Source organism: Natator depressus, chromosome 5, assembly GCF_965152275.1.
Source record: "Natator depressus isolate rNatDep1 chromosome 5, rNatDep2.hap1, whole genome shotgun sequence".
Classification (NCBI taxonomy): domain Eukaryota; kingdom Metazoa; phylum Chordata; order Testudines; family Cheloniidae; genus Natator; species Natator depressus.
Window position 1 is genome coordinate 101011032 of NC_134238.1, and position 27487 is coordinate 101038518.

The 27487-nt window shown below is 43.2% G+C and overlaps 1 protein-coding gene and 1 pseudogene across 4 annotated transcripts in view; both read right to left on the bottom strand.

The window, feature by feature from the left end:
- The window catches only part of SPATA6L (spermatogenesis associated 6 like), a 141325-nt gene extending 127208 nt beyond the window's left edge, over positions 1–14117 (bottom strand). For 2 of the 4 annotated variants that reach the window (XM_074953309.1, XM_074953310.1), the window contains exons 1-5: positions 13868–14115; positions 12563–12700; positions 10181–10229; positions 9965–10006; positions 5724–5848 (exon numbers count right to left, since the gene is read on the bottom strand). In XM_074953309.1, coding sequence (XP_074809410.1) covers positions 5724–5848; positions 9965–10006; positions 10181–10229; positions 12563–12700; positions 13868–14053 — 540 coding nt within the window. In that variant the 5' untranslated portion in view covers positions 14054–14115. Of the gene's footprint in view, positions 1–5723; positions 5849–9964; positions 10007–10180; positions 10230–12562; positions 12701–13867 lie in introns of all 4 variants that reach the window. The other 2 variants (XM_074953312.1, XM_074953311.1) reach the window with 2 other exon arrangements.
- Positions 14118–14356: 239 nt separating this feature from the next.
- On the bottom strand, positions 14357–15052 carry LOC141987962 (interferon beta-like; annotated as a pseudogene).
- Between the last annotated feature and the right edge of the window lie 12435 nt (positions 15053–27487).

Below are 27487 nucleotides of genomic sequence, written 5' to 3' on the forward strand. Positions count from 1 at the left end.
AGCTCTTTCCTGTTTGTTCAACAGCTGTATTTACTAAAGACCAGTCTTCCTAAAGGGCCCTTCATGCTCCAAACTACACCCTCCAAACAACTGTGAAAACGGAATCTATATTTCAGTTTTCCTTTCAAGGCAGGTGAAAGGGTGACAAATATTGCGGAAAGACAATTATAATCTGTAATTAACAAACACAATCTGTTAACTTGTAATCACTTTGGAATTTGCATTTAATGTAGTTCCGATTTCTTTAAAAGCAGTAACTATGAAGTCACGGTAACTGAACAAACATTAAGGACCAAATTATACCTGCTCCTACATTTGTGCACTGAGATGGCGAGAGAGGGAGCAGGAAGCCATAAACTTTCTGCAGGTATTAGAAAGTGTAAGGGTAGTGCCAGCTAGCAGTGCCTGCTAGGCTCAAAGCCCTAGAGAAAGTGCATCTGCACAGGGGAAAGGTGGGTCAGGGCCCTATCCTGTGGACAGGCAGCAATTGAAAGCAAGGGACCTGTGTGGGAAGCACTGGCTATACCTTTATGAGGACTTCTACGCACTACCCCTTATGTCGGTATAACTAATGTCGCTCAGGGGTGTGAATAAGCCACTCCCCTGAGCGACATAAGTTACACGGACCTAACCGTCGGTGTGGACAGCGCTACCGTCGCAGATGGAGGCTGGAGTAATTAAGTTGATGGGAGAGCACTCTCCCATTGGCTTAGAGCATCTGCACCTCTGTAAGCACCCCTGTAAGCTCTGTAGTGTAGCCAGAGCCTAAATGTGTAGCAGCAAGTTCTGCTGCTTACCACACTTCTCCAAAAGTTCTCCCCCTCCCTCACATCACTCTAACCTTTAAGAGGCACAATTTAGCCCTAGAGGGAGACATTCAACTTCCAATCTAGTCGGTTTCAAAACTGAGTTATGTTATGTCTCCCCAAATCCATTCAGCCCATCATGACTTTTAGCTTAACTACAATGACTTTAGCTGGATCAGAACAACAAAATTAACAACCAGATAATCAAGTTAGCACAGTGAGCGGCTTCCTTGATTACAAGATGCATTCAGGCACATTTTATTCTTGGGTTCAATCTCCGGTCAACGACACTTGCTACTAACGGCCAACTGAAAACTATTTTGAACTCCTTAAGGGTAGCAAATTTGAAGGGGCAAGAACTTCTGGGACTGTGTTGCCAACACTGCAGAAAAATCAAATGTATCTGCTTGAAGCTGCTATTGAATATTTGGTTGCCAGCAGCCTCACCAGGCTATAGAAATCAGCATTCACATTGTTTCAGTGCTATTACTCCACATAGTGGCTTAGTGACTAAAGAAGAATCAACCCATTATGACAATGTACAAACTGACTATCTGCTAGGCCACTTTACCCAGGTGCTGAGTGAGGAGGGAAAGGAGAGGAACATGTCAGTTGTTGTCTCTAAAATTACATTTAAATACTATGAAATTTGCTACAAATGACAGAGTGCAGGAACATTTAACAAAGCTTTTAATCACCAGGCCACCTGCTTTCAGGACATATTGACCTTGATGGAAATACCGTTTTCATTGTTCAATTGCATTACAGTGGGAGAACATGGGTCTCTGTATGAATTTAATTGAACTAAACAAGCCCAGGCATATATAGGCAACAAAGCACATGCCAAGACTTGATGTAGAAACATGTAAATGACTCAAGAGAAGAAGACCTTCCAGCCCCATCAGGCTATTCTGTTCTGGCTTGACAGGGAACATTTATAGATTCAGTCACAGTTATAAAAAGTAGCACTAATGGAGCACTTCACTTGTCCTACTCTGTATAGCCTGATCCAAAGCTTCTGATGTCAAGGTGTTTCCATTTATTTCAGTGAGCTTTGGATCAGGCCCTACTGTCAGATCTAGATTTCTAGAAGTCCACCTGGACACTTCACTTAATATTATTATTAGAATTTTCTTCTCAGTTTCTAAATGAATTGTTACATACGCTCAGTTCTGACTCATTGTCTCAGACTGTTGGAGGCAGTGGCATTTACATTTATGTTAAAGGAGGGACAAAATAAAACACATGACACCAAGTGAGAGTCAGACACACTAAAAATAAGAGAATAAAAATGGGACACCTGGTCACAGCAGCATAAAACTGAACAAGCAGAATGCAGAGAAATGTCTTAGACAACCACAGCAACAACAGTATTTAACTTTAATTTACGTAAGAGAAAGAGATACAGTCCCACAACTGGATCAACCACTTTTTAATTGAAAAGCCAGAGCTGAATTCTTAGGTACCAGTGGACAAGTGACCAGAATTTTTGCCCAAGGGGAGGACACTGAAGATGTAATTAATTTCAAGACAATAAACTGGAATCCTAAAAAACTAGTGTTTTACAGAGTCACTTTCCACAGTAAGAAAAGGAGTACTTGTGGCACCTTAGAGACTAACCAATTTATTTGAGCATAAGCTTTCGTGAGCTACAGCTCACTTCCACAGTAGAACAGTTTTTAAGGTTGCATGTTTGGACTTAAGTTTTGCACTTCCAGATTTGAGGGTTTAACTGTGCAACCTTAACACTGCACTAGCCTAGCTTTACTGCATTTAATCTCTAAATATTACAAATGCTTTATGTCAACTGTAAAAACATTGAAAAACAGGTATTTTTCTTTATTACACAGTCTGACAGTCTAGGAGTATCAAACTGTAATGTGGTGGCAAGGTTCTTCTGTTGATTCACCCTGTTGGCAGATGGTGGACCCCTCAGGGAGATGCTGCTTGATTCCTGCTAAGTCATTGTGGCAGATGTGGCTCATTAACTCTACACTATATCTGAAGGAGGTGACAGAGGCTTTGAGCATAGGGAGCCTGGGTCTAGGACAGAGAGATCTCTGTAGGGAAACCCTAGGAACAGCTACACTTAGGAAGATGCTTACATTTACTTCTTGATATTTCAGTTGTCAGTAAATCCAAACCTCACAAAGGGGGTCAACTGGATTAAATGCAGAGTGGACATGATTCTGCTCTCACTTACAATGCTGTAAATCAGGAGTAAATGTGGTGAACTCAATGGATTTACAGCAATGTAACAACAGCGTGAGATCAAAATCCCAGTCTCCAGAGATTCTGTTCCGAGAAAGTCCACCTGGCCACACAAATTCCTATGAAGATGGATCACATGAAATGCAGTAAAGGAAGGAAAGGGCACATTCAGGGCCCAATCCTGCATGCCTTACTCATATTAGTGGCTGCAGTTATTTCAATGTGGTTGCTCATATGAGTGAAGTGTTCACATGAGTCAGCCTGCAGGTTGATCCCTTAGGTAACATATAGTATCAATATAAAATTCAAATAATGTACAAAAATAGACTCAAATTATGAACTGAGACTTTCAATCAGTCAGGATCACAATATGGGACTTAGCAATGTGACCGAAAATTTGGAGAGCCCAGCGCAGTACATTTGACTTTTGACTTTTGCTTTGCTAGGACACAAAGGGTTTACTCATCCAGTTTTGTAAGTCATCAAACCATCCTATCAAAAATATAAATGGGAGTGAGAGAAGGCGACTGTGTTAGTAGTAAGTCATGAATATAACAGTGAAAATCTAGACTATTGCAGTAAATAATGTCACAATTATAGTAAGAATGCAATGTACTCTGCAGAAAATTATAAACAGCACAAGACTGGACCTGGAAAATCAAGAAAGCTAAACTGAAAAATGTATACATTGTTAACAGAAACAATCAGACACAGCAGACACCAAATAAGAGTAGTTAGATAAACCTAGAATGTCACATGGACTAGAACACTGAAAAAATTAAGGATGACAGCAAAAGAGATGAATGTGGTATCAAGAATATAGTAATGTATTATAATAATTAACAGAATTAGTCTTAATAAGACAACATTAATCAAAACCTAGCTATTAGCTTCTGTAATCTTAGCTAGTATTAGTGGAGCTCCACTTTAGGTAATTAAATCTAATGCTGCCTTCTATTTTTTGCCCACATTGAAATCTTAGCATGAAGAAATGCAATGGGCTCTTTTTACACATTCAATCCTTGCAGTCCAAATACTTCTTTATAAATGAAGTTCCAGCACTAGTCCTACAGGGCAGTTGAGAAGATTTGAAGGGGAGCCGTACAACATCAGTACCAGTAGACTTACTAACTGAGACAGTAATGATATCTAGAAAAAGAGAATCTGCTGCAATAGTGGGTATTGTTAATATTCTAAGTGATGAGTTAGCTAAATTACCAGGATTTTAGAGTGGATCATAGTTTGACCCTTTCTCCCCTGTGAAAAATATCAGGATGTGCATGGGCAAGTTGGTTAGTAGAAAATAGGTGAGCAGAATTAGACTTGTTTTACTGAATTGCATGATTGAAGTAGATGTCACTTTTGTCTCTCTCAGCAGACAATCAGAATGAGAGAAAGAACAGAACATCATGAAGTAAATGTGTATATGAATTTAAACTCTCAATCAAGGCAATGGTAATTTACTTTCTTTAATCTTAATTACAGGAAACATCAGGAAGCTGAGGTTAATAAAGCCATTCACAGGCTGGTTACCTGAAACACTGACTGCCTTAACATTGAGAAATTATTCTTCTCTCATTACTGTGGCAAGCTAATAAAATATTCAGATTTTCAACACGACATCAAAATACTCAACATGATCATCTCCAGATAATCTGCCCTTGACCTACCTAACACACATGTGGCTGATATTAATTACGTTGTTTTATAATATTCCATTCTCATCAAAGAAAACTGGACTAAATGTACACCAGTAACTCAGGTGTTATATATTTATATGGTGCCATTAAAGTATCTCTGTATTAGGCAGAACTTGCCCATGGTGAGTAGAAAAATTTTCCTGGTATGTGCAAACCTAAGCCAGCAATTTATACAGAATTTAACATTTTATTTAAAAATAATTACATGCCTAGCCCTTATGATATTGAAAATAATTTTCTAAATGTGAACCAATGCAGTTTTGAGTCTGCAGGAAGACCGCTCCAGCAGAATATTGCTGCTCATAGCTTTCCCAAGCAGTAACGGAATGAAATGAACAAAACCTTGGTCAATTTTATTGCTTCTACTGCATAATCCAATCAGCCTCAGTGAAACTGCTGAGAATTCTGTCAGTTTTATTCTTCTGTTTCTGCTTCAGAAAGTTAAGAGCATCAGGAAAGACAGGCACTGGACATATTTACAAGGACAGAAGACCCCCCAAAAAAGATGATTTGGAGAAGAGTAAACTAAGGAAGAGAGAGAGAGAGAAAGAGAGTGTGTGTGTGTGTGTGTGCATTAGCATGTGTGTGCATGTGCATGTATGTGCATGTATGTATGTGTGTGCATGTGTATAAATGGCTAGGAAAGACTGTGCCCCCAAACACAGTCAATGAGCAGTGCCCTGGAAATTTACCGAACACCCTGCCCTTTCACAGCAGCTGAGGATGGGAGCTTTGCGGCTGAGCCCCTTCACCCATCTTTTACATTGGCCTCTGGCTAGTAGATTTAATCTTCAGTCAACTGATGCCTTGTACTTTTTTCAGGACGCTACAGAGCCAGACAAGGTACTTGAGCATGTCTCTCTGTTCAAGAGCCGTATAAATTCATGTCTCAAACTGAGATCCTCACAAAGTAGCATGCCCTGTTACACTAGCCAGCTGGGCTAGACCTCTCCCACTTTATTCTTTTCAGCTACCCATGGCAAACACTCATTTGGAGACAACTTACTGGGAAACTAGGAGACGTTTTCATTAGTAACTCTCTCTCCACACCAGGATACACAGGAGTCAGCTTGGGCTCTGGGAAGAGAAAATCTCGAGTATTCTCTTCATAAAAAGCGAGACTGTCCCCCACTGAAAGAGTGAAAAAAGGAAGAACTGTTTCCAAGATGGTTAATATTTTTTTAGAAGTCACACATTCTGTAGCAAGCCCTTCGCAGAGTGTGCAAGCCCTACCTGGCTCACCAAGAGACCTGTCCCTCTTTCCACATCAGGAATGACTCAGTCAGAAGTACAGGAGGTCTTTGGGATAGGTGTGCTCCAGCAGGAGTGTCACAGGGAATCCACAAAGGGTGGTATCCCCTGTAGATCTGCTCTGAGATCTGTATGAGGAGGCGCACAAGCCCTTTGGGGCTCGATGTAGGAAGCTTTCAGGACAGCGGCACCTTGCTCCTCTTTGGTATATTGCCCAGCTCCAAATGGTAACTGGGTGACCCTCAGTTTGGGCCCTGAGCAGCCAGTGTAATGAAAACAACAGAAACACTGATAATCAGTGAACACTCTCTGTTCTGCTGTGTGCTCATTTTTAATTTGTGAGAAAGGCTCCAGTAAGGTCATACTGTTAGTCTCAGGGACTGAGAAAATAACTGCTTTTAAATCAAATGACTTGTTAGTCTCATTTCCATTGCGCTGTCTACTCTGCTTCTGATTGTCTCTATCTTGAAAGTGAAAAGAAGGAGGCAGAAGGGAGAGAGTCCATTTACACCTCCATCTGTAATGAAAGATTAGGCTTAGCACAGCAACACTGGAGCTTGATGCCATCTTTTACACACAGTTTGTCACCGGTACCCCAAACTATTTTGGGATCGGAATGACTGCATAACCTCAGAGACAAACAATCCACATGTATTGTGGGGAATTTCCAAAGCAGTGCAACTTCGGAGAGCACACCACATTCAAATCTGTCCTTTGCTTTTCCTTTATTAGGGCCCAAGTTTAGGGGAGCTGAGCACCATCAATCTCACTGATGTGATTAGGAGAAGAAAGCATTCAAGAGTCTGCCTTTACACAGCATGGCCCTTCCAGAATATGCAGAGTCTATCCATATATCTGTCTATCCATACAGGGCCAAATCCTGATCCCACAGATGTACACTGGGAGTTTTCTCAATATCCTTGTAACACTAGGATTTAGCTCATTAACATGTAGAGAGAGCTTTACTTTTCTGAAGCACTGTACAAACTACTAATTCACCTAATTAATTGTCTATTTAAATAAAATCAAACAAGACATGTTTGTAATGTGCTTATAAAAATCATATTTACATTCTTATGTTTGTTCAGTATAGCTGTCGTCATAAAGTGATTTGCAGTGTTGCTGTAGCCCTGTCGATCCCAGGATATGAGAAAGACAAGGTGGGAGAGGCAATATCTTTTATTGGACCAACTTCTGTTGGTGGAAAGGACAAGTTTTCAAGCTATACTGAACTCCTATGGTCTGAAGCAGGTAACTAGAGCGTCTGAGCTTAACACAAGGTGGGGCAGACTGTTAAGCATAAGTGGGCAATAAAAGGTTAGACTGTTAAGTATAAAGGGTTCACACATGCTGTGGTCTCTTTATGCTTAACAAACTAATCCTTTCTGGCCCACTTCATTTTAAGGGGTCTCCTATAGCATGTGTGTACCCCTCCCGCTTAACAACCTGTCCCACCTTGTGTTTATCTTGGACACTTGGTTACCTGCTTCAGATCTAAAGAAGAGCACTGTGTAGCTTGAAAGCTTGACCCTTTCACCAGCAGAAGTTGGTCCAATAAAAGATACTACTTCATCACAAAGTGATGACAGGAAAAAGAATAGGGGTTACTTACCGAAGTAACTTTTGTTCTTTGAATGTACTCCCTCCAGACAGCCACACTGCAGGAGTCACACACCCAGCCACCCAACCATGGAACCTTTTTGAGTACTGCTGAGTCCAGCATTCCCCTGACTTAGAGTATAAATATCCCCATCTTTCTAACCATCCTGTTGTTCTTCTCTATTTCTAGAAGCCCATGACATTGAGCTCTGAAGCAGAGGGGCAGAGAGCGGGTCAGTGTGGCATTATATAAGCTATATATTCAGAGACAAAGGTCACTTTGGTAAGCAACTCGTTTTTCTCCTTCATCACTTTGCTTCCCCAGGATAGCAGACTAACAAGGAGATGGACTGTGACACACCATTTGCTAAACTGTGACTGAGGCACAGCCTTCCTGAAATCTAAACTTGCTGCAGTGTCAAGCAAATACCAGCTCATGAACCCCAAGTAAAAGCCCTGCAAATTTCTCATAAGAACATGTTCTGAATGCCTGCCACAAAAGCCACTACTCCCCTGCTTGAATGGGTTCTGTGACATTCAGATACAAGGACCCTGGCCCACTCATAATGAGACTAAAGACAAAACCTTATCCACCTAGGGTATATGTCTATACTGCAGTTAGACACCTGTGACTGGCCCATGCCAGCTGACGTGGGATCACGAGGCTCAGGCTCAGGGGCTGTTGGCCATTCAGACTCAGTCAAAGGCCCTCCCACCTTGCAATGGTCCTAGAGTCTGAGTTCCAGCCCTATCCCAAACATCTACACTACAATTAAGCAGCCCCTTAGTCCGAGCCCTACAAGCCCAAGTCAAATGGCATGGACCAGCCTCACGTTTTTAATTGCAGTGGAGACATACCCTTAGACAACCTTTGAACTAAAACACCCTAAACTTCAGACTTTTCTCCAAAGGCAACATATGGCCTATTGGTTTTGATAAAAGGCTTTGGGACAGATTTTCATACTAACTCGTAAGTTGGCACATCAATGAAATAGTAAGATTTTCAAAGTGTTCAACGTTTTGAATGACCGCACTGGGAGCTACTGGGTACTGTGCAAGTTTTGAAAATCTGGCCTTTACTTCTGTCTAATGAGCAGCTGCCAGTTCTCACCCTGCAGAATGTGCAATCAGGCTTCTCATGGAACGTGGTGAAGCTTTGGGAAAAACACAGAGAGATGTATCGCGTCAAATGAAAATCATCAACTATTTTTGTTCAAAATTTAGGGTGAGGGATACGCTGCAGTTTGTCCTTATGAAAGATACTGCATATTGTAGCAATGATATATTAGAGCCTGCAGCTCTGATGCTGGCACAACTAAAAGTCAAAAAGAAAGAAAACTTCAGTAAAAGGTACTAAAGAGAGCAAGATTCTTAATCCTTCTCAGCTTGAGCCTTTATAGCTGGGTCATTTTTAGGGGCTCTCTAGAGCTCTCTCTTGGGCCTTGCTTACACTAGAAAATAGAAACATGGCAGCAATCAGTTTCACTGCACTGGTGCTGACCCTGGTACAAGACAAACTGGAGTCAGTTCTGGTTTCACTAACAAGCATTACATTTGGATTTTTAAAAGTTGAGTAAAATCCCTTCAGCCATTTTTTGAGTGAAGGAAGAGTGAAAAATATACAAACTTCCCATTGTAAAAAAAATCTAACTACATATTTTTGCAGGGCTACAACAAAAAACAACTTAACTCTGAAACTTGAAATCATGGAAAATGGAGCTCTACATTATTATTCATGTTACATTTACATATCCTTGATGAACAACAATGGTGACAGAGATGAGAAAATGTGGAAAAAGAAATTAAAGTAATTTGAATATTCCTAACACAGCAACCGGTAATATAAAAATGCATAAAATATATTATATTAGTGGTAGAGCACTACCTATTTTTTAGTAATGAAAACTGCCAGTGATTTTACCCTACATACAAATGTTCCATATTTGATTACCTTAAAGAGTAGGATTATTCTGCCACCCTGTGTCCACTTGATTTTTCTAACTTATAAAAACCACAATAAAAAGTTGTTATAGTGCCAGTGCTAATATCTGCTAAATGGAACTCTAAATTATTATTCATGTTACATTTAAATATCATTGGTGAACAATAATAGCGAAAGAGATGAGAAAATTAGAGGAAAGAAATTAGATCAATTTGCATATTTCTAACAAATCAACCAGTAAGTCACTAGTCAGAAAATGTATCTTATTTTCACTGATAGATGATCAAAGTGTATGCAGGGTTGGGGTGGGACAGCAGATGTTTGAAGGCCCCTGGAAGAGGAGATGGGAGAGAGGGAGAAAGTGGGGAGGCAAGGCTCAAAGTTAACACCCACTGGGATGCTCCTTTTACTGTCTAATTAACCACTATTTTGTAAAATATTTACTAGCCCATTACCTGAAGATACTAGTTGAAGTAATCCAAACGTTGTTATATTGCCTAAAAGAAGACAAATAAATGATGTCAAGGTGGCTGAAAAATTATGATATATTCAAAATATTCCTGTAGCACAACAATAAAAAATAAGGATAGATAGATAGCTAGATAGATCTGATGCAACTACACTGTCTTCAGTTATACATGCATTCTGAATATTCTTTAAATTATACTTACTTTCAAGCATCTCTGTTACAGCAGCAGGGTCTACAGCACTTTCAAATACCTACAGGAAAGTAATACAGTGTATATTTGTTCTTTGTAATACAAAGGGCATTTTTATAATCTAGCATTTATATGAACATTTTTTATATATTCAACAAATATTTCCCTAAGCCATGCTGTGCTGTCATTAAGCAAACAAACAAACAAACCTGTGAAAATACTATATATTTTACTGCGTGTTACATGTTTATTAATCTCAGCTGTAAAGTACTGTAACAATTTGTTTAAAAAGTTATTAAAGTCTTGAAAATCTTACTTGTTTAAACCTGAAATTTCACACACTGTAGCCTCTGAGTCAGACTTAGAAGTAAGTCTAAAGAGTTTTTCAGGAAATCTCCCACTATTGCACTAACATTAGTATAGTTCTACTATACTAGGAGAAGCAATGGTGGAAGGGCTAGTGTAAAGGGGGCACAGGTTTTTTTGAGAATACAGGGTTCTTGATCAAACCAGGGGCCTCAACCCACAAAGCATCATCAGTGCGCTGGCTGCCATCACTTTGAAGCACAGGACGAGCCCTATATAGACAAGAGAGGAGTTCAGGAGCCTAAGGTGACAATCCTATTTGTTATTATGTAATTTTTAAAGACTATACATAAAATCAGAATATTTTATGAACATGAAATAAATATAAATACATTTGACTTGGCTTAATTTCATCCCATTACTCCTAGCCACAATTTGCTGGTCCACCTTAAAAGAGATTCCTCTGCCTTAGGGTGAAATCGTGACCTCTTTGAAGTCAATGTGAGTTTTGCCATTGACTTTAATAGGGCCAGGATTTAACCCTTAGTATTTTACTTCTTTCAAGCAGCTGTGGTCAGCTATATCTCCACTGACTCATCTTTTAACCCAGCCCTTAATAATTTTTGTTGCTTTTCACAGAACCATAGAAATGTAGGGCTAGAAGGGACCTCAGGAGGTCATTTAGCCCATCCCTCCGTGCTGATAGGATTAAGGATTTTTTCTGTTTTCCACCCAATTTGTCAACATCTTTCTACCTCTGATAATATTGAAGCTTGCAGGACAGTACTTCAGTAACAGCCTTTTTGGAGAAAGGAAACTCAAAGAGTGCATCTTCGCTAGGAAAAAAGGTATGGTCTTGAATGTCGTGTAAGCTAACACACGGTAATAAAAATGAGGTCGTATCTTAGCAAAAACAAGACAATTTGTATTTTTCATACATGTTAGCAGTCAAAGTAAAGACTATGTGGGAGCCTAGGATTTATCTTGACCTAACACTTGTTAAAACTATAACTCCCTTGTCTTCACAGGACTTTACGTCATGTTCATTATCGCGAATTAGCTAACACAAGGTAAGAACACACCTTTTTTCCTAGTGAAGACAAGGCTCAATTCACTGTCAAGTAATCTTCAACTGTCACTACAGGCCTAGGAAGTGAAAGGCATTTAATCGTATTCCTTAGAAAGTGGAATCTTATGAGAGATGTGGAAAGATTTATTTGTGAAAACAGAGCCACACAGAAAGCTGTTTGCAAAAAGCAGAGATGCTCCTAACAGAGCAGAGCAAGAGCCATTAGGGAAAGAATAACGGTAACAGATGTGCTCTGTACTCTTAAAAAATGTCTACTTATGTATTAAAACTATGTTACCTGTAGTGATTTCAACAAAATTTTCTTGTCACAGCCAAACTGTGCTGAAACCATTTTTAAAAACCATCATCAAGCATACATCACCATTCATCAATATCATAGCCAATCAGCAGAGAGAGTATTTTTAAAAATCTTTTATGAACATTTTAGAGTTAGCCAAACCATTTACTCCCAAGGAAATTCAGGCTGAATTCTTGTGTTCTTGGTTAATTCAGATTTTAAAATGGCATGTAAAATGTTGGTTAAAGCATTCATCTGTCATTATCTTTAATTCTATGCCTGCCAGTATCATGAAAATCAGATGATAGTCATCCCACAGCGGAGATGTTATTTTGTTTCCACAGAAATGGGATCGCAACCAAATAAATCCCGAGCAAGAGAACTAACACACTAATGTCCTTCCTAGGATTATATAGGATTGTTTCCCTGGAGCACACTCCAGTCTTACCAGTGATCCACAACCGCCAGTGCTATTGCCATGAATAAAAATTCAGATAGCAAAGTGTTAAATTTTAGAACCTGTTCCCAGTCAAAGATAAAACAGATCTGATTCTTTGCTACCTTGCATGGGAAGCAAGTGTAAAATTATAGTAAATCAAAATCTTCTACTAACGGTACACTGGTGGTAGCATTTTACACCCACTTTGCACAGTGTAAATTACTATCCATGGTGAAAGGCAGTAGAGGATCAAGCCCAAAGCATGTAATAAGTGAGAATCACCTTTTCAAACCACATCTTCTCATGAAACAAGAGAGGGAAAATTGGAGGAAGGCATTCTGTCTCCTTGTATTGGCCCATGATGCAGACACTGAGGTAAATGTCATGTTTCTCTGGCAGGACCACACCAGGGCAAGTGACCTTATGAAAGAGAGAAAACAATCATGGTGATCAGAATTCTTTTAGGGCAGCCTTCCCCATTCTGTCCCGCCAATGTGCCTGTTGCACAATCTGCAGGGACTACCATTATGGTCAAGTAGGTAGTACAATGTCTGTGCCCTGGGCTTCTCTGTTGATAAGGGTGCCAGTCAGGGTCCAGTTCTATCTTCAGTTACACCAGTGGAAGTTACAGCTGTATAACTAAGGGAAGAATTGAGTTTTTGGAGTGGGATTTTCAAAAGTGGCTAAAAGTGTACGTCTACACTGCAGAAAAACACCCACGGCTGGCCTATGTGAGCTGGCCCAGAATGTTTTCTTTAGTTTTGTTCCTTTTATTTAAAAAAGTGTTAATATGTTGTGCATTTGCTGGTTTTATGCTTCATATATTTGGGACTTTCTTTTTTCAATAACTGTATCCTTGGTGATGAAATGTCATGGATTTTAACATTTTACTGAACAGAAACTAAAATATTTTAATCGGATGCCGGAAGAGGGAATTCAAAAGCTAAGAGATAAGAGAAACCTTTAAAAATAACTATTTCGCATCTGATGAAAAGCACTACACAAACGGTGGTTATTATCTGCTCTTGCCAGACTCTGAACTGACACAATAATCCTGAAAAAGACTATTACACAATGAATATTGCACACAGTGTTGTAGAACTGAGTCCTGACATTGCCCTAACCTTTACCATTAAGCCCCTTTCCCCCTTCGGTGTAATTCCCATTGTTCCCACGGGACAGGCAGTGTACAGCGTATATGAACACAGGGCATGCCCTGGGGCTGAAGGGCTAGGGCCATGTAAAAGCCATTAGGACGTTATTTCGTGGTGCTTCACAGAGTACTGGTTGTTTCTTTACAAGTTACCGCACAGAATCCTTTAAACACGCAGCTTCCTGTCAGTGCCCCGGAGAAGGGAGGCGACAGCGCTGACCCCGCTGGGATGACACGGAGCAGCAGCCCACGCACGGCCCGTGGGGACAGCAGGGGCAGCGTTTGGCCAGGGCAGCGGAGTGGTGCTGCACGTCGGGGCCCTGCGCGGCCGCGCGTACACAGCTGGGAAGGTCGTGCGGTGGGGGTCGGGGGGGGGAGCCCTGCCCCTCCTCGCTCGCTGCCCTTGCTAGTTCGGGCCCCTGCACCCGCCTCACCGCGTGGATCTGCAGCTCCACCACCACCTTCAGCGGCATGCCGGGGCGCGCTGGGGCGCTGCGAGGGGTTCTCGCCGCCTCCGCTCTCAGGCGGGCCGCAGCCCCGGCCCTCTCCGCCCGGATCAGCGCGCTGCTGTCCGGCAGGGGAAGCGTCGCGTTGCCATGGAGACTCAAACGTTCCAACATTCGCCTTCGGAACGCGGAGGCAGCCGGCGCGCGCCCCCTGGAGCCACAGGTGCTGACGCTGCGGGTGCTCCGGGGCCGGAGCAGCCCCCCATCAGCACTTCCCCCTCCCTCCCTCCCCCCACCATGAGCTGTTTCGCAGCATGCAGGAGGTTGGAGGGGAAGGGGGAGGAGCGAGGATGTGACACATTAGGGGGAGGGGCCGGAATGGGGCATGAAGATTGGGGCGGGTAGGGTGGGGGCAGGGCTGTGGCCTTGAGGTAAGGGGTGAAGAGGGGGTGGGACCTAGGGCACAGCTGGTGCTGGTCAAGCCCCGCCCCGGGCACAATGGAAAGTTGGAGCCTGTGCATGCAGGAATAGAGCCCTCTGCATGTGGCTCTGACCTGTGCCATGTGGAAGTGTGTCTGGCGTGAGATGAGGTGCTGTGGAATCATATGCTTTTGCGCACCGGCTGTATTGCTTTTCTTTCAGGAAATCATCTGTTGTCTGGAAGTATCGCTTCAGCTTCAGGCTGGTGAGCAGGAGGTTCTCATTTCGTGGATAGGTTATCTCCTTTCCCTTCTCAGCACTCCAACATGTCCCCAGTTTCTCAATCTGCTGGTGAAGACCATTTTGGAAGTCCTTTATGGAAGTCCCATTCCAGGAAGTTTGGGTGAGATTGTTGTTAAAGATATGGAAGAGCTCTTGGAGGATCTGCTGGATGGCTACCTTGGCATTCTCTTGCTGGGATAGTCGGATCTTGAGGATATCTCTGGGCTTGAAAGCTGTCATTTCATTTAGACATTGGAAGGGAAAGTTTCTTCCCATTTTCTACAGACGCTGTAAACTCTCGCTGGTCATTCTGGCTTGTAGAACATAAATCCCGTTACAGTCCAGACATGAGATTTCACTGGAGAGGAGCAGCATGAGGCAACACTGCAGCAACCACCTGCTGATCATGATGATGTCTTAGATTCCCTGTGTTTGTGTAGAACTTGAGCAACTGGTGCCTGTTCAAGTAACTAAGACAGTTACTGGGCAAAGTTATATTCAGTATGGTTACAGGTTTCAGAGTAACAGCCGTGTTAGTCTGTATTCGTAAAAAGAAAAAAGAAAAGGAGTACTTGTGGCACCTTAGAGACTAACCAGTTTATTTGAGCATGAGCTTTCGTGAGCTACAGCTCACTTCATCGGATATTTTGTCTTTAGTTAGCAGTTATGATGTATTTTTATGTTTTTCATATAGAATATTGTGTGTGTGTGTGTGTGGAATGAAAGCACTAAATTATATGCTACTCTAAAACAGTTTTATTAACGTGAATTTGAAATAACTGAAATTACTGAAATTGGGAGAAGGACTGGGGCCTATGTAATGCGAGTTATAAAATTATCCCCCATCTCTCTTCAGCTGTTTTATTGAACCAATATGATTTAGTTTCCCTAGGAAAAATGCAAATATGGTACCTTCGTTTTTAAGCCGATTTGTCAGTACGTCAAGAATGAGAAAACATCTGGATATTTCTGCACGGATGATCTCCCAGCACATCGGCTGTATTGCTTTTCTTTCAGGAAATCGTCTATTGTCTGGAAGTATCTCTTCAGTTTGAGGCTGGTGAGCAGGAGGTTCTCATTTCCTGGGCAGGTTATCTCCTTTTCCATCTCAGCACTCAAACACGTCTCCAGCTTCTCAATCTGCTGGTGAAGTCCATTTTGGAATTCCTTTATGGAACTCCCATTTTTGCTACAGCTATATGAAGGTTTCTGTAAAGCAGAGAAAGCAGACTTACTAGAGCCCCCAGATTGCCATGGGCTATGCTCCCCATTCTCCCATTACTTTCCATGGGTGTTGGGGATGTGTATTCCACATCAGGGTGAAGTCCCAAGGAAAGATGTACAAAAGAGAGCAAAATAAGTAATATGAATACTAGAAGGAGCGGCTAAGGTAACAAAGTAAACACAGGCCAATGGGGGAAAGCCAAATCATCTATTTCAGTAAATCTGAATGTTAACAGCAATTCAGGAGCGCTGGAACAATTGTTATTGTGTGGCTGCTGAAAGCCATTGAACAAAAATGTAAACCCCATATATGATGGAAACCATGCATTCACTTGCTAATATTACTTTAAGCTCTGCACCCCTAGTTCTAACTTCCCTGCAGCAAGTATGCAAACAACCAGTTTATTAATTGAGGAAAATTAGTTAAAAAGGCCTCAGAGCCTGCTGCTGAGGATCCATGCAGGCATAGGTACTGACTCCATGGGTGGCCCAGGGCTGGAGCACCCACGGGGGAAAAGTGGTGGGTGCTGAGCATCCACCGGCAGCCCCCCATCAGCACTTCCCCCTCTCTCCCCACACCTCCTTCCTGCCACAATCAGCTGTTTCGCAGCATGCAGGAGAAGGGGGAGGCGCAAGGAGGGGCTGGAACAGGGCATGAAGACGTGGGGGAGGGGTGGAGCGGGAGTGGGAAGAGGTGGGGTGGGTGCAGGGTAGGGGTGTGGCCTTGAGAGAAGAGGTAGAGTGGGGCCTGGGGCACAGCTGGTGCTGGTCGAGCACCCCCGGCACAATGGAAAGTTGGCACCTGTGCCTGGAGCCCAGGGAAGTGAAGCATGCGCAAGGATGTAACTAAGGCTCCCTGCGAACCGCAAGAAGGGACGGGTTTGGGGGAATGCTTCCCAAGCAATGCTTGAGGGAAGAATGCAGAAGTTTTTAATCTTTTTAAAAGTCTAAACTTTTGTCCACATTGTCATAAATATAAAAGGAAGGGGAAACACCTTTAAATCCCTCCTGTGCAGAGGAAAAACCCTTTCACCTGTAAAGGGTTAAGAAGCTAGGATAACCTCGCTGGCACCTGACCTGCCTCGCTGGCACCTGACCATAATGACCAATGAGGAGACAAGATACTTTCAAAGCTTGCGGGGGGAGAAACAAAGGGCTCTCTCTGTCTGTGTGATGCTTTTGCCGGGAACAGAAAAGGAATGGAGTCTTAGAACTTTAGTAAGTAATCTAGCTAGATATGTGTTAGATTCTGTTTTGTTTAAATGGCTGAGAAAATAAGCTGTGCTGAATGGAATGTATATTCCTGTTTTTGTGTCTTTTTGTAACTTAAGGTTTTGCCTAGAGGGATTCTCTATGTTTTGAATCTGATTACCATGTAAGGTATTTACCATCCTGATTTTACAGAGGTGATTCTTTTACTTTTTTTCTTCAATTAAAATTCTTCTTTTAAGAACCTGATTGCTTTTTCATTGTTCTTAAGATCCAAGGGTTTGGGTCTGTGTTCACCTATGCAAATTGGTGAGGATTTTTATCAAGCCTTCCCCAGGAAAGGGAGTGTAGGGTTTGGGGAGGATTTTGGGGGAAAAGACGTTTCCAAGCGGGCTCTTCCACAGGTATATATCTGTTAGACGCTTGGTGGTGGCAGCAATAAAGTACAAGGGCAAAAGGTAAAATAGTTTGTACCTTGGGGAAGTTTAACCTAAGCTGGTAAAAATAAGCTTAGGGGGTTTTCATGCAGGTCCCCACATCTGGACCCTAGAGTTCAGAGTGGGGAAGGAACCTTGACACACACATATTACAAAAGTAGCTTGGTGTAAAAAGAAGTTACCAAACTGGTCAAGGGACTGTTGGTGATCCAAGCTGCAATTGCTAATGGTCTGGGCAGAGCTGGTTGGTCACTGTGACGGTGCCCCCATAAGGCTTTATGGAAATATGCTTATGAATGCATATATATGACATAACTGGAATATGTTTTATGCTACATATGCCATGTAACATATCTCTGTAGAGGTTATGATTTACTGAATCTATTAATCCTATTTGTATGCATATATCATTTTTGTATTCGAAGTTATGAATATTGGCTGTATACTTGTCTGATTCTAAGTAGGTTTTAGTGAAGCAGTTGGTTAGCTTCCTGAGAAAAGACTATTCTCAGTAAGTGCCCAATCAAGAAGCCCTTAAGCCAACAATGTACTTGGAGATGCAAATCCACATCTGAGCTTTCTCAGGAATGTGGTTTGGGTGGTAAGGAACTCAGTCATGCTTGGACATGTGACTTGCCCAGGTGACTCCAAAACACCATTTTGTAGCTGGACTTTGCACAGGAGAGAGGAGGGGGTCTCCACCCACAAGAGAAAGTCTATTTAAACCCCTGGGAGACCCCTCCATTTTGTCTTCAGATGGCTAAAGAGAGAGCCTCTCCACCCCCAAAGATACCTGAAAGAAACTGGAACAAAGGACAGTAACTACAGGGGATGTGAGTGATTGCTGGACCCAGACTAGAATCATAGAATATCAGGGTTGAAGGGACCTCAGGAGGTCATCTAGTCCAACCCCCTGCTCAAAGCAGGACCAATCCCCAATTTTTGCCCCAGATCCCAAACGGCCCCCTCAAGGATTGAACTCACAACCCTGGGTTTAGCAGGCCAATGCTCAAACCACTGAGCTACCCCTCCTGTAAAAGAAAGCTTATTGGAACTGGGGAGGTTTTTATCTGTATTCAGTTTTATTACCGTACTAGACAGCCTTGAGTGTTTTGTTTTATTTTATTTTGCTTGGTAATTCACTTTGTTCTGTCTGTTACTACTTGGAACCACTTAACTTTCTGTTTTTAATAAAATCACTTACTTATTAACCCAGAGTATGTATTAATACTTGGGGGGGGGGGGCAAACAGCTGTGCATATCTCTCTACCAGTGTTATAGAGAACAAACAATTTATGAGTTTACCCTGTACAAGCTTTATACAGGGTAAAATGGATTTATTAAGAGTTTGGACCCCACTGGGAGTTGGGCATCTGAGTGTCAAGGACAGGAACACTTCCTAAGTTGCTTTCAATTAAGCCTACAGCTGTTAGGGGACACTGTTCAGACCTGGGTCTGGGTTTGCAGCAGGTTAGTGGGTCTGGCTCAAAACAGGCAGGGCACTGAAGTCCTAAGCTGACAGGGCAGAAAAGCAGGAATAGAAGTAGTCTTGGCACATCAGGTGGCAGTCCCAAGGGGGTTTCTGTGATCTAACCCATCACAGTCACATGTGGATGTTTTTTCTCCTAAACCCCAATCCTGCAAGCATGTACAGATGTGCATAGTTTTGCTCACATGGGTAGACATCATGGTACTATGCGCACAAGTTACACATGCGCTTGTATAACCCACACACCTTCAGGGTGTGGTGCTCTGTCCCATCTAGTGGCACCGAGACCACTTAGAGAAAGATTGAGTCCACTCTACAGCCTTAGCTAAGAGACGCCAGGTGTTTAGTTCATGTGGTAGAGACTCATGCAGTTAGCTCCAGAGGTCCCGAGTTCAATCCTGCCCGTCGGTGTTACATTTGCAGGACTGGGGACTTTGTTTCCAACTTCTAAATCTCATTAAAATACAATACTTGACTAATATCACTTTCCAATTTAGGCCTGGTCTACACTGGGGGAGGAGAGATCGATCTAAGTTACGCAACTTCAGCTATGTGACTAAGGTAGCTGAAGTCGACGTACTTAGATCTACTTACCGCGGTGTCTTCACTGTGATAAGTCGATGCCTGACGCTCTTCCATTGACTCCGCCTGCACCTCTCACCCTGGTGGAGTACCGGAGTTGATGGGACAGTGCTCAGAGGTCGATTTATCGCATCTAGATTAGACATGATATATTGACACCCTGCTGGATCGATCGCTGCCCGTCGATCCAGTGGGTAATGTAGACAAGCCTTTAGTAAGCAATTGCTGTGCTTGCCACAAAGATGTTACATAATTGTGAAGGGGGGGTGGAGGTGGGAATAGGATCCAAGAGACAATCATTCTATTAAGATGTTATCCAGCCCATGAAAAACATTGGAGAGTCCCTGGTCTAAAAACTTGTGATTTGTTTTATATAGTAGTGAGAACTAGTGCATAAAACTACTTAATGGGTAGGTGAAAACTTTTTAATGATCCAATTGCCACTCCACCAGCCTTTAGAGGAAAAAGTCACACGATGAGGCCGTGGAGGGGGAAAGGAAGACTTTTCAAGATTACCTTTGTCATGTTTCCTAGAGATTGCCCCATCCGGGAACTAGGTTTTGTCCCACTTTGGAATGAGCAGGAGATTCACAATCCATGGATCCCCAAGATTTGCATAAATCTCAAGGACCCAACGGAAGTAAGAGCCATCCAGACAGAGATCCTGTGCCTCTTTCCTGGTTCCACAATTCCCTCCTGTCTGGTTTGCTGGCAGCAAAGCTCCTTCTAAAGTGCACTGCCAAGATTCCTCCATCTTCAGCTATGCATGGAGCCCACCCCAAAAGTTGCACACCTCAGAGAGGTGCTGCAGAAAAGTTAATAGTAGCAGGCTGTATTATGTTTTGAGTAGATTTTCTATTGGTTTTCAAGGGAAGATGATCCACATAAACTCCAAGCCCTCACTATTCTACCCCAACCCTCAGCATTCATTCCCAATCTCATAGAGGGCCCTCTGCAGGGTCTTAAGATAGGAGAAAGGGTGCAGCAGAGATGACAGGGGGAGACCAATGTGCACGAGGTTCCTATGGGCCAGTCTTGCTCTTATTTATTAGAAGAGAAATACTGAACCTCTGTAAGTGCAATGAAAGATCCATTCATGGATGAATGGAGTACAGTCATGGATGGTTATAAACTGTTCAGGAAGGACAGGCAGGGCAGAAAAGGTGGGGGAGTAGCACTGTATGTAAGGGAGCAGTATGACTGCTCAGAGCTCCGGTACGAAACTGTGGTAAAACCTGAGTGTCTCTGGATTAAGTTTAGAAGTGTGTGCAACAAGAGTGATGTAGTGGTGGGAGTCTGCTATAGACCACCGGACCAGGGGGATGAGGTGGATGAGGCTTTCTTCCGGCAACTCACGGAAGCTACTAGATCGCATGCCCTGATTCTCATGGGTGACTTTAATTTTCCTGATATCTGCTGGGAGAGCAATACAGCGGTGCATAGACAATCCAGGAAGTTTTTGGAAAGCGTAGGGGACAATTTCCTGGCGCAAGTGCTAGGGGAGCCAACTAGGGGGGGCGCTTTTCTTGACCTGCTGCTCACAAACCGGGTAGAATTAGTGGGGGAAGCAAAAGTGGATGGGAATCTGGGAGGCAGTGACCATGAGTTGGTTGAGTTCAGGATCCTGACGCAGGGAAGAAAGGTAAGCAGCAGGATACAGACCCTGGACTTCAGGAAAGCGGACTTCGACTCCCTCAGGGAACAGATGGCCAGGATCCCCTGGGGGACTAACATGAAGGGGAAGGGAGTCCAGGAGAGCTGGCTGTATTTCAAGGAATCCCTGTTGAGGTTACAGGGACAAACCATCCCGATGAGTCGAAAGAATAGTAAACATGGCAAGCGACCAGCTTGGCTTAATGGTGAAATCCTAGCGGATCTTAAACATAAAAAAGAAGCTTACAAGAAGTGGAAGGTTGGACATATGACCAGGGAAGAGTATAAAAATATTGCTCGGGCATGTAGGAAAGATATAAGGAGGGCCAAATCGCACCTGGAGCTGCAGCTAGCAAGAGATGTCAAGAGTAACAAGAAGGGTTTCTTCAGGTATGTTGGCAACAAGAAGAAAGCCAAGGAAAGTGTGGGACCCTTACTGAATGAGGGAGGCAACCTAGTGACAGAGGATGTGGAAAAAGCTAATGTACTCAATGCTTTTTTTGCCTCTGTTTTCACTAACAAGGTCAGCTCCCAGACTGCTGCGCTGGGCATCACAGAATGGGGAAGAGATGGCCAGCCCTCTGTGGAGATAGAGGTGGTTAGGGACTATTTAGAAAAGCTGGACGTGCACAAGTCCATGGGGCCGGACAAGTTACATCCGAGAGTGCTGAAGGAATTGGCGGCTGTGATTGCAGAGCCCTTGGCCATTATCTTTGAAAACTCGTGGCGAACGGGGGAAGTCCCGGATGACTGGAAAAAGGCTAATGTAGTGCCAATCTTTAAAAAAGGGAAGAAGGAGGATCCTGGGAACTACAGGCCAGTCAGCCTCACCTCAGTCCCTGGAAAAATCATGGAGCAGGTCCTCAAAGAATCAATCCTGAAGCACTTACATGAGAGGAAAGTGATCAGGAACAGTCAGCATGGATTCACCAAGGGAAGGTCATGCCTGACTAATCTAAACGCCTTTTATGATGAGATTACTGGTTCTGTGGATGAAGGGAAAGCAGTGGATGTATTGTTTCTTGACTTTAGCAAAGCTTTTGACACGGTCTCCCACAGTATTCTTGTCAGCAAGTTAAGGAAGTATGGGCTAGATGAATGCACTATAAGGTGGGTAGAAAGCTGGCTAGATTGTCGGGCTCAACGGGTAGTGATCAATGGCTCCATGTCTAGTTGGCAGCCGGTGTCAAGTGGAGTGCCCCAGGGGTCGGTCCTGGGGCCGGTTTTGTTCAATATCTTCATAAATGATCTGGAGGATGGTGTGGATTGCACTCTCAGCAAATTTGCAGATGATACTAAACTGGGAGGAGTGGTAGATACGCTGGAGGGGAGGGATAGGATACAGAAGGACCTAGACAAATTGGAGGATTGGGCCAAAAGAAATCTGATGAGGTTCAATAAGGATAAGTGCAGGGTCCTGCACTTAGGATGGAAGAATCCAATGCACCGCTACAGACTAGGGACCGAATGGCTAGGCAGCAGTTCTGCGGAAAAGGACCTAGGGGTGACAGTGGACGAGAAGCTGGATATGAGTCAACAGTGTGCCCTTGTTGCCAAGAAGGCCAATGGCATTTTGGGATGTATAAGTAGGGGCATAGCGAGCAGATCGAGGGATGTGATCGTTCCCCTCTATTCGACACTGGTGAGGCCTCATCTGGAGTACTGTGTCCAGTTTTGGGCCCCCCACTACAAGAAGGATGTGGATAAATTGGAGAGAGTCCAGCGAAGGGCAACAAAAATGATTAGGGGTCTAGAGCACATGACTTATGAAGAGAGGCTGAGGGAGCTGGGATTGTTTAGTCTGCAGAAGAGAAGAATGAGGGGGGATTTGATAGCTGCTTTCAACTACCTGAAAGGGGGTTCCAAAGAGGATGGCTCTAGACTGTTCTCAATGGTAGCAGATGACAGAACGAGGAGTAATGGTCTCAAGTTGCAATGGGGGAGGTTTAGATTGGATATTAGGAAAAACTTTTTCACTAAGAGGGTGGTGAAACACTGGAATGCGTTACCTAGGGAGGTGGTAGAATCTCCTTCCTTAGAGGTTTTTAAGGTCAGGCTTGACAAAGCCCTGGCTGGGATGATTTAACTGGGAATTGGTCCTGCTTTGAGCAGGGGGTTGGACTAGATGACATTCTGGGGTCCCTTCCAACCCTGATATTCTATGATTCTATGATTCTATGAAAGCAGTGGCATAGCTACAACAGTGCAAGTGGTACAGTCTCACCAGGACCCAATCAGCACGGAGGGTGCTTGGATCTAGACACATTTATGTATCCCCATTCATGTCACCACCAACCTGGCAGAAGTTGATCTGTGCTACAGTGGAAAGGGGCTGCAGGGGGAGAGGAGGACATGCTGGCCCTCCAGGGCAGGGAGGCAGCTGCAATGGGGGAGCCCTCCAGCCAGAGACACCCTGGGCCCCATGTGTGAGCAGCTAGAAAGGATGTGCAGAAAAGTTGTGGAGGGATCACAGAACCAGGGGATGTGCAGGTGGGGGTGGAGGTAGACAGGTGACATGGTGCCCCCTCTCCCCCAAAGATGGAGCATAAGGTAAAAGCATTGGCTGGTTTGCATGGGCTAGGAGAGTGTGGGGGGAGGGACTGGGGAAGGAAAATCGAGGGGGCTATATCGCAGCAGGTGTTGGAGGGGTTCAAGCATAACTGGATGGAGCTGGGGGTCTGAATCAGCTGCTGAGGGTGGGGAAAGGAGGCTGGAGTGAAACTTGGGGGTGTAGCTCAGAGATGGGGAAAATGGAAGGGTTTAGAGAGAAGCTGGAGGGGACGAAGGGATCAAGCTGGAGGGGAGTTTGTGGAGGCCTAAACAGGTGTGGGTGTGGATCAGGGAAGAGGGGGTGCAGCATGGAAGCCAAAAGGGCCTGGAGGGGTGATTGGACTGGAGCTGGAGGAGCTGAAGGCTGGACTGAAGAAGACTGCAGTGGGGTTTAGGGGGAGCTGGATCAGCACTTCAGGGAAGCTAGGCAGAAGCTGCAGTGGGCAGGGGCTGGATTGGGGCTCTGGGGGAGCTGGAGGGGTGGATTTTGGAATTGGGAAGGGGGGCCCTATTTTATTCTTGCACCAGCGTCCACCAAGGCCTTGCTATGCACTGAATTAAAAGTCTCCCAGAATATCATAAACTCAGTACAACGTCCTGGGGAGATGGTATACTGAGTTCTTAGGGTCCATCAGAACAGAACCCAGGTACTGTAGGCAGAGCTTATAGCAATACCTATAGTTAAGGTTGCTCAACACTTTCCATGATAAGACTCTGTTTTCAGTTCCATATAACTTTGCCAAATTGTAACTATTCAAACTGAAATTTCCCATGCCAGATGTTTGCATCAAGCTAAATTTTGTTCTTGTTGAACATTTCAGTAAAAACAGCTGATACGTTTCTCAGAATATGGTTAGGCGAAAGTTACGGCAGTCAAGTGATTAAAAAAATTAATCATGATTAACCGGGTGATTAATCACACTGTTAAACAATAAGAGAATACCATTTATTTAAATATTTTTGGATGTTTTCTACATTTTCAAATATATTGATTTCAATTACAACACAGAAGACAAAGTGTACAGTGCTCACTTTATATTTATTTTTGATTACAAGTATTTGTTGTAAAAAACAGAAATAGTATTTTTCAATTCACCTAATACACGTACTGTAGTGCAATTTCTTTATCATGAAAGTTGAACTTACAAATGTAGAATTATGTACAAAAAAACTGCATTCAAAAATAAAATATAAAATTGTAGAGCCTGCAAGTCCACTCACTCCTACTTCTTGTGAAGCCAATCACTCAGACAAACAAGTTAGTTTACATTTGCAGGAGATAATACTGCCTAGTTCTTGTTTACAATGTCACCTGCCAGTGAGAACAGCCTTAGAGAAAATATATTATTTTTCCATTGTTAAAACATTTTTTCAACTGTTTCATTGAGAAGCCCTAGCATGTTTGGTACAGGGACTTGAAATTTGGCAAAGGGATTGCTCCTGTCTCAAGGATATACCTTTTACCACTCCCATGAAAATCTGCCAAAATTCAGCCAACTTACAAGCTTTCTCAGTTTACATATGCTCAGTACAGTCTTGGTAGAATTTTTCAGCTAAATTCTCTGAAGATATCATCTGTACTGAGCATGCTTCAGCCTAGGGCTATAGGATATTAGGAGAACTTTCCTGGCAATTGCTCTTTTTCTCAGCTGAAGGCTACTGTGGAGCCAGACACAGGAACTGAGAGCAGGAAAACAGTCTCTTCTGCGCTCTCAAGTCTCCCTCTACTGGTAGCACTTAGGATAAGGAGAATTCAGCCTGACTGAAATGCAGAAAGGGGTGGAGAAGGAGAAGCAGAGACAATTTGTGCAGGGGAGGAATAGGGGCACAGTGGAAATAGAGACAGATTGTGGGGACAGAGTCAAAGAAAAGTGAGTGGGATAGGGTCAGAGAGTGGAAGCCGAGATAGGCTGCACAGTGGAGTAGCCGTGGAGGGGGCAGAGATAGGCTGGAGGGATAGGGACAGTGGAGACAAAGCCTACCAGAGAGGATGGAGCTAGAGACAAGATTTGGAGAGATAAGGAAGAGGGGGCAGCAGAGATAAGATGCAGTGGGGACAGGGGCAGAAGCTGTGGGAGTGCACAGTGCAGAGTGGGGAACAGATACAGACTATAGGGTCATATTTCAGAGTAGCAGCCGTGTTAGTCTGTATCCGCAAAAAGAACAGGAGTACTTGTGGCACCTTAGAGACTAACAAATTTATTAGAGGATAAGCTTTCGTGGGCTACAGCCCGGATGCATAGAATGGAACATATAGTTATATATACATATATATAAGTTGGAAGTTACCAAACTGTGAGTTATACAAACTGTGAGAGGCTAATTAGTTAAGATGACCTATTATCAGCAGGAGAAAAAAACTTTTGTAGTGATAATCAAGATGGCCCATTTAGACAGTTGACAAGAAGGTGTGAGGATACTTAACTTAAGGAAATAGACTCCAAGGAGGAACTGGTGAGCTTGAATTAATATGCAAACTAGATACCATTAACTTGGGTTTGAATAGAGACTGGGTGTGGCTGGGTCATTACACATATTGAATCTATTTCCTTAAGTTAAGTATCCTCACACCTTCTTGTCAACTGTCTAAATGGGCCATCTTGATTATCACTACAAAAGTTTTTTTCTCCTGCTGATAATAGCTCATCCTAACTAATTAGCCTCTCACAGTTTGTATGGTAACTTCCAACTTATATATATGTATATATAACTATATGTTCCATTCTATGCATCCGGGCTATAGCCCACAAAAGCTTATGCTCTAATAAATTTGTTAGTCTCTAAGGTGCCACAAGTACTCCTGTTCTTTTTGTAGGGTCATAGGAGCAGAAATAGGCAGTAGGGGTGGATAGAAGCAGAGAAGGGAAAAGAAACAGGCTGCAGGGGTACATGCGAGGGGTTGGAGCAGGATTACACACCCTACTTTCTTTGTGTATCACTAGAGAACCCTCCCATCCAGAACCTGAAATAGAACCCAGGATTCCTTAGTCTCAGTATTCCTCTCTTGTCTAGCAAATAGCTGTGAAATCCACTAGCAAAATGTGTGTTTCATCCCCCTCTAGTGACTGGTCTATAAAGGATAAAAGTCTGCTACTGTTATCAGAACTACTCTCAAAAAGAAAAGGAGTACTTGTGGCACCTTAGAGACTAACCAATTTATTTGAGCATAAGCTTTTGTGAGCTACAGCTCACTTCATTGGTTAGTCTTTAAGGTGCCACAAGTACTCTTTTTCTTTTTGCAAATACAGATTAACACGGCTGTTACTCTGAAACCAGAACTACTCTGTTAGTGACAGAGATCTGTGCTGTGGGTCTAATCAATGTTTACAATCTTGCTGATGATGAATGTAGGGGGTTAATATGGGTCCGCATAACAGACTCCGGTTTTCAGTTGTTTTTTAATAACATAGGCAACATACATGGAATCAGAGAACCACTGAGTTGTGTCTATACCAACCAAGACAGATGGCTATCCAGCCTCCTTCTGAAAACCTCCAGTGAAAGAGCTTCCACAACCTCCCTAGGCACTGTGTTCCACTGTCCTACTGGTCTTACAGTTAGGAAGTTTTTTCTGAGATTTAATCTAAATCAGCTATGCTATAGTTTAAACCCATTGCCTCTTGTCCTGCCCTCTGTGGCAAAAGAGAGCAACTTTTCTCCATCTTTTTTGTGGCAGCCTTTCAAGTATTTGAGGACTGTTATCATGTCCCCTCTTAATCTCCTATTTTTGCAAACTAAACATAGCCAGTTCCCTCAGCCTTT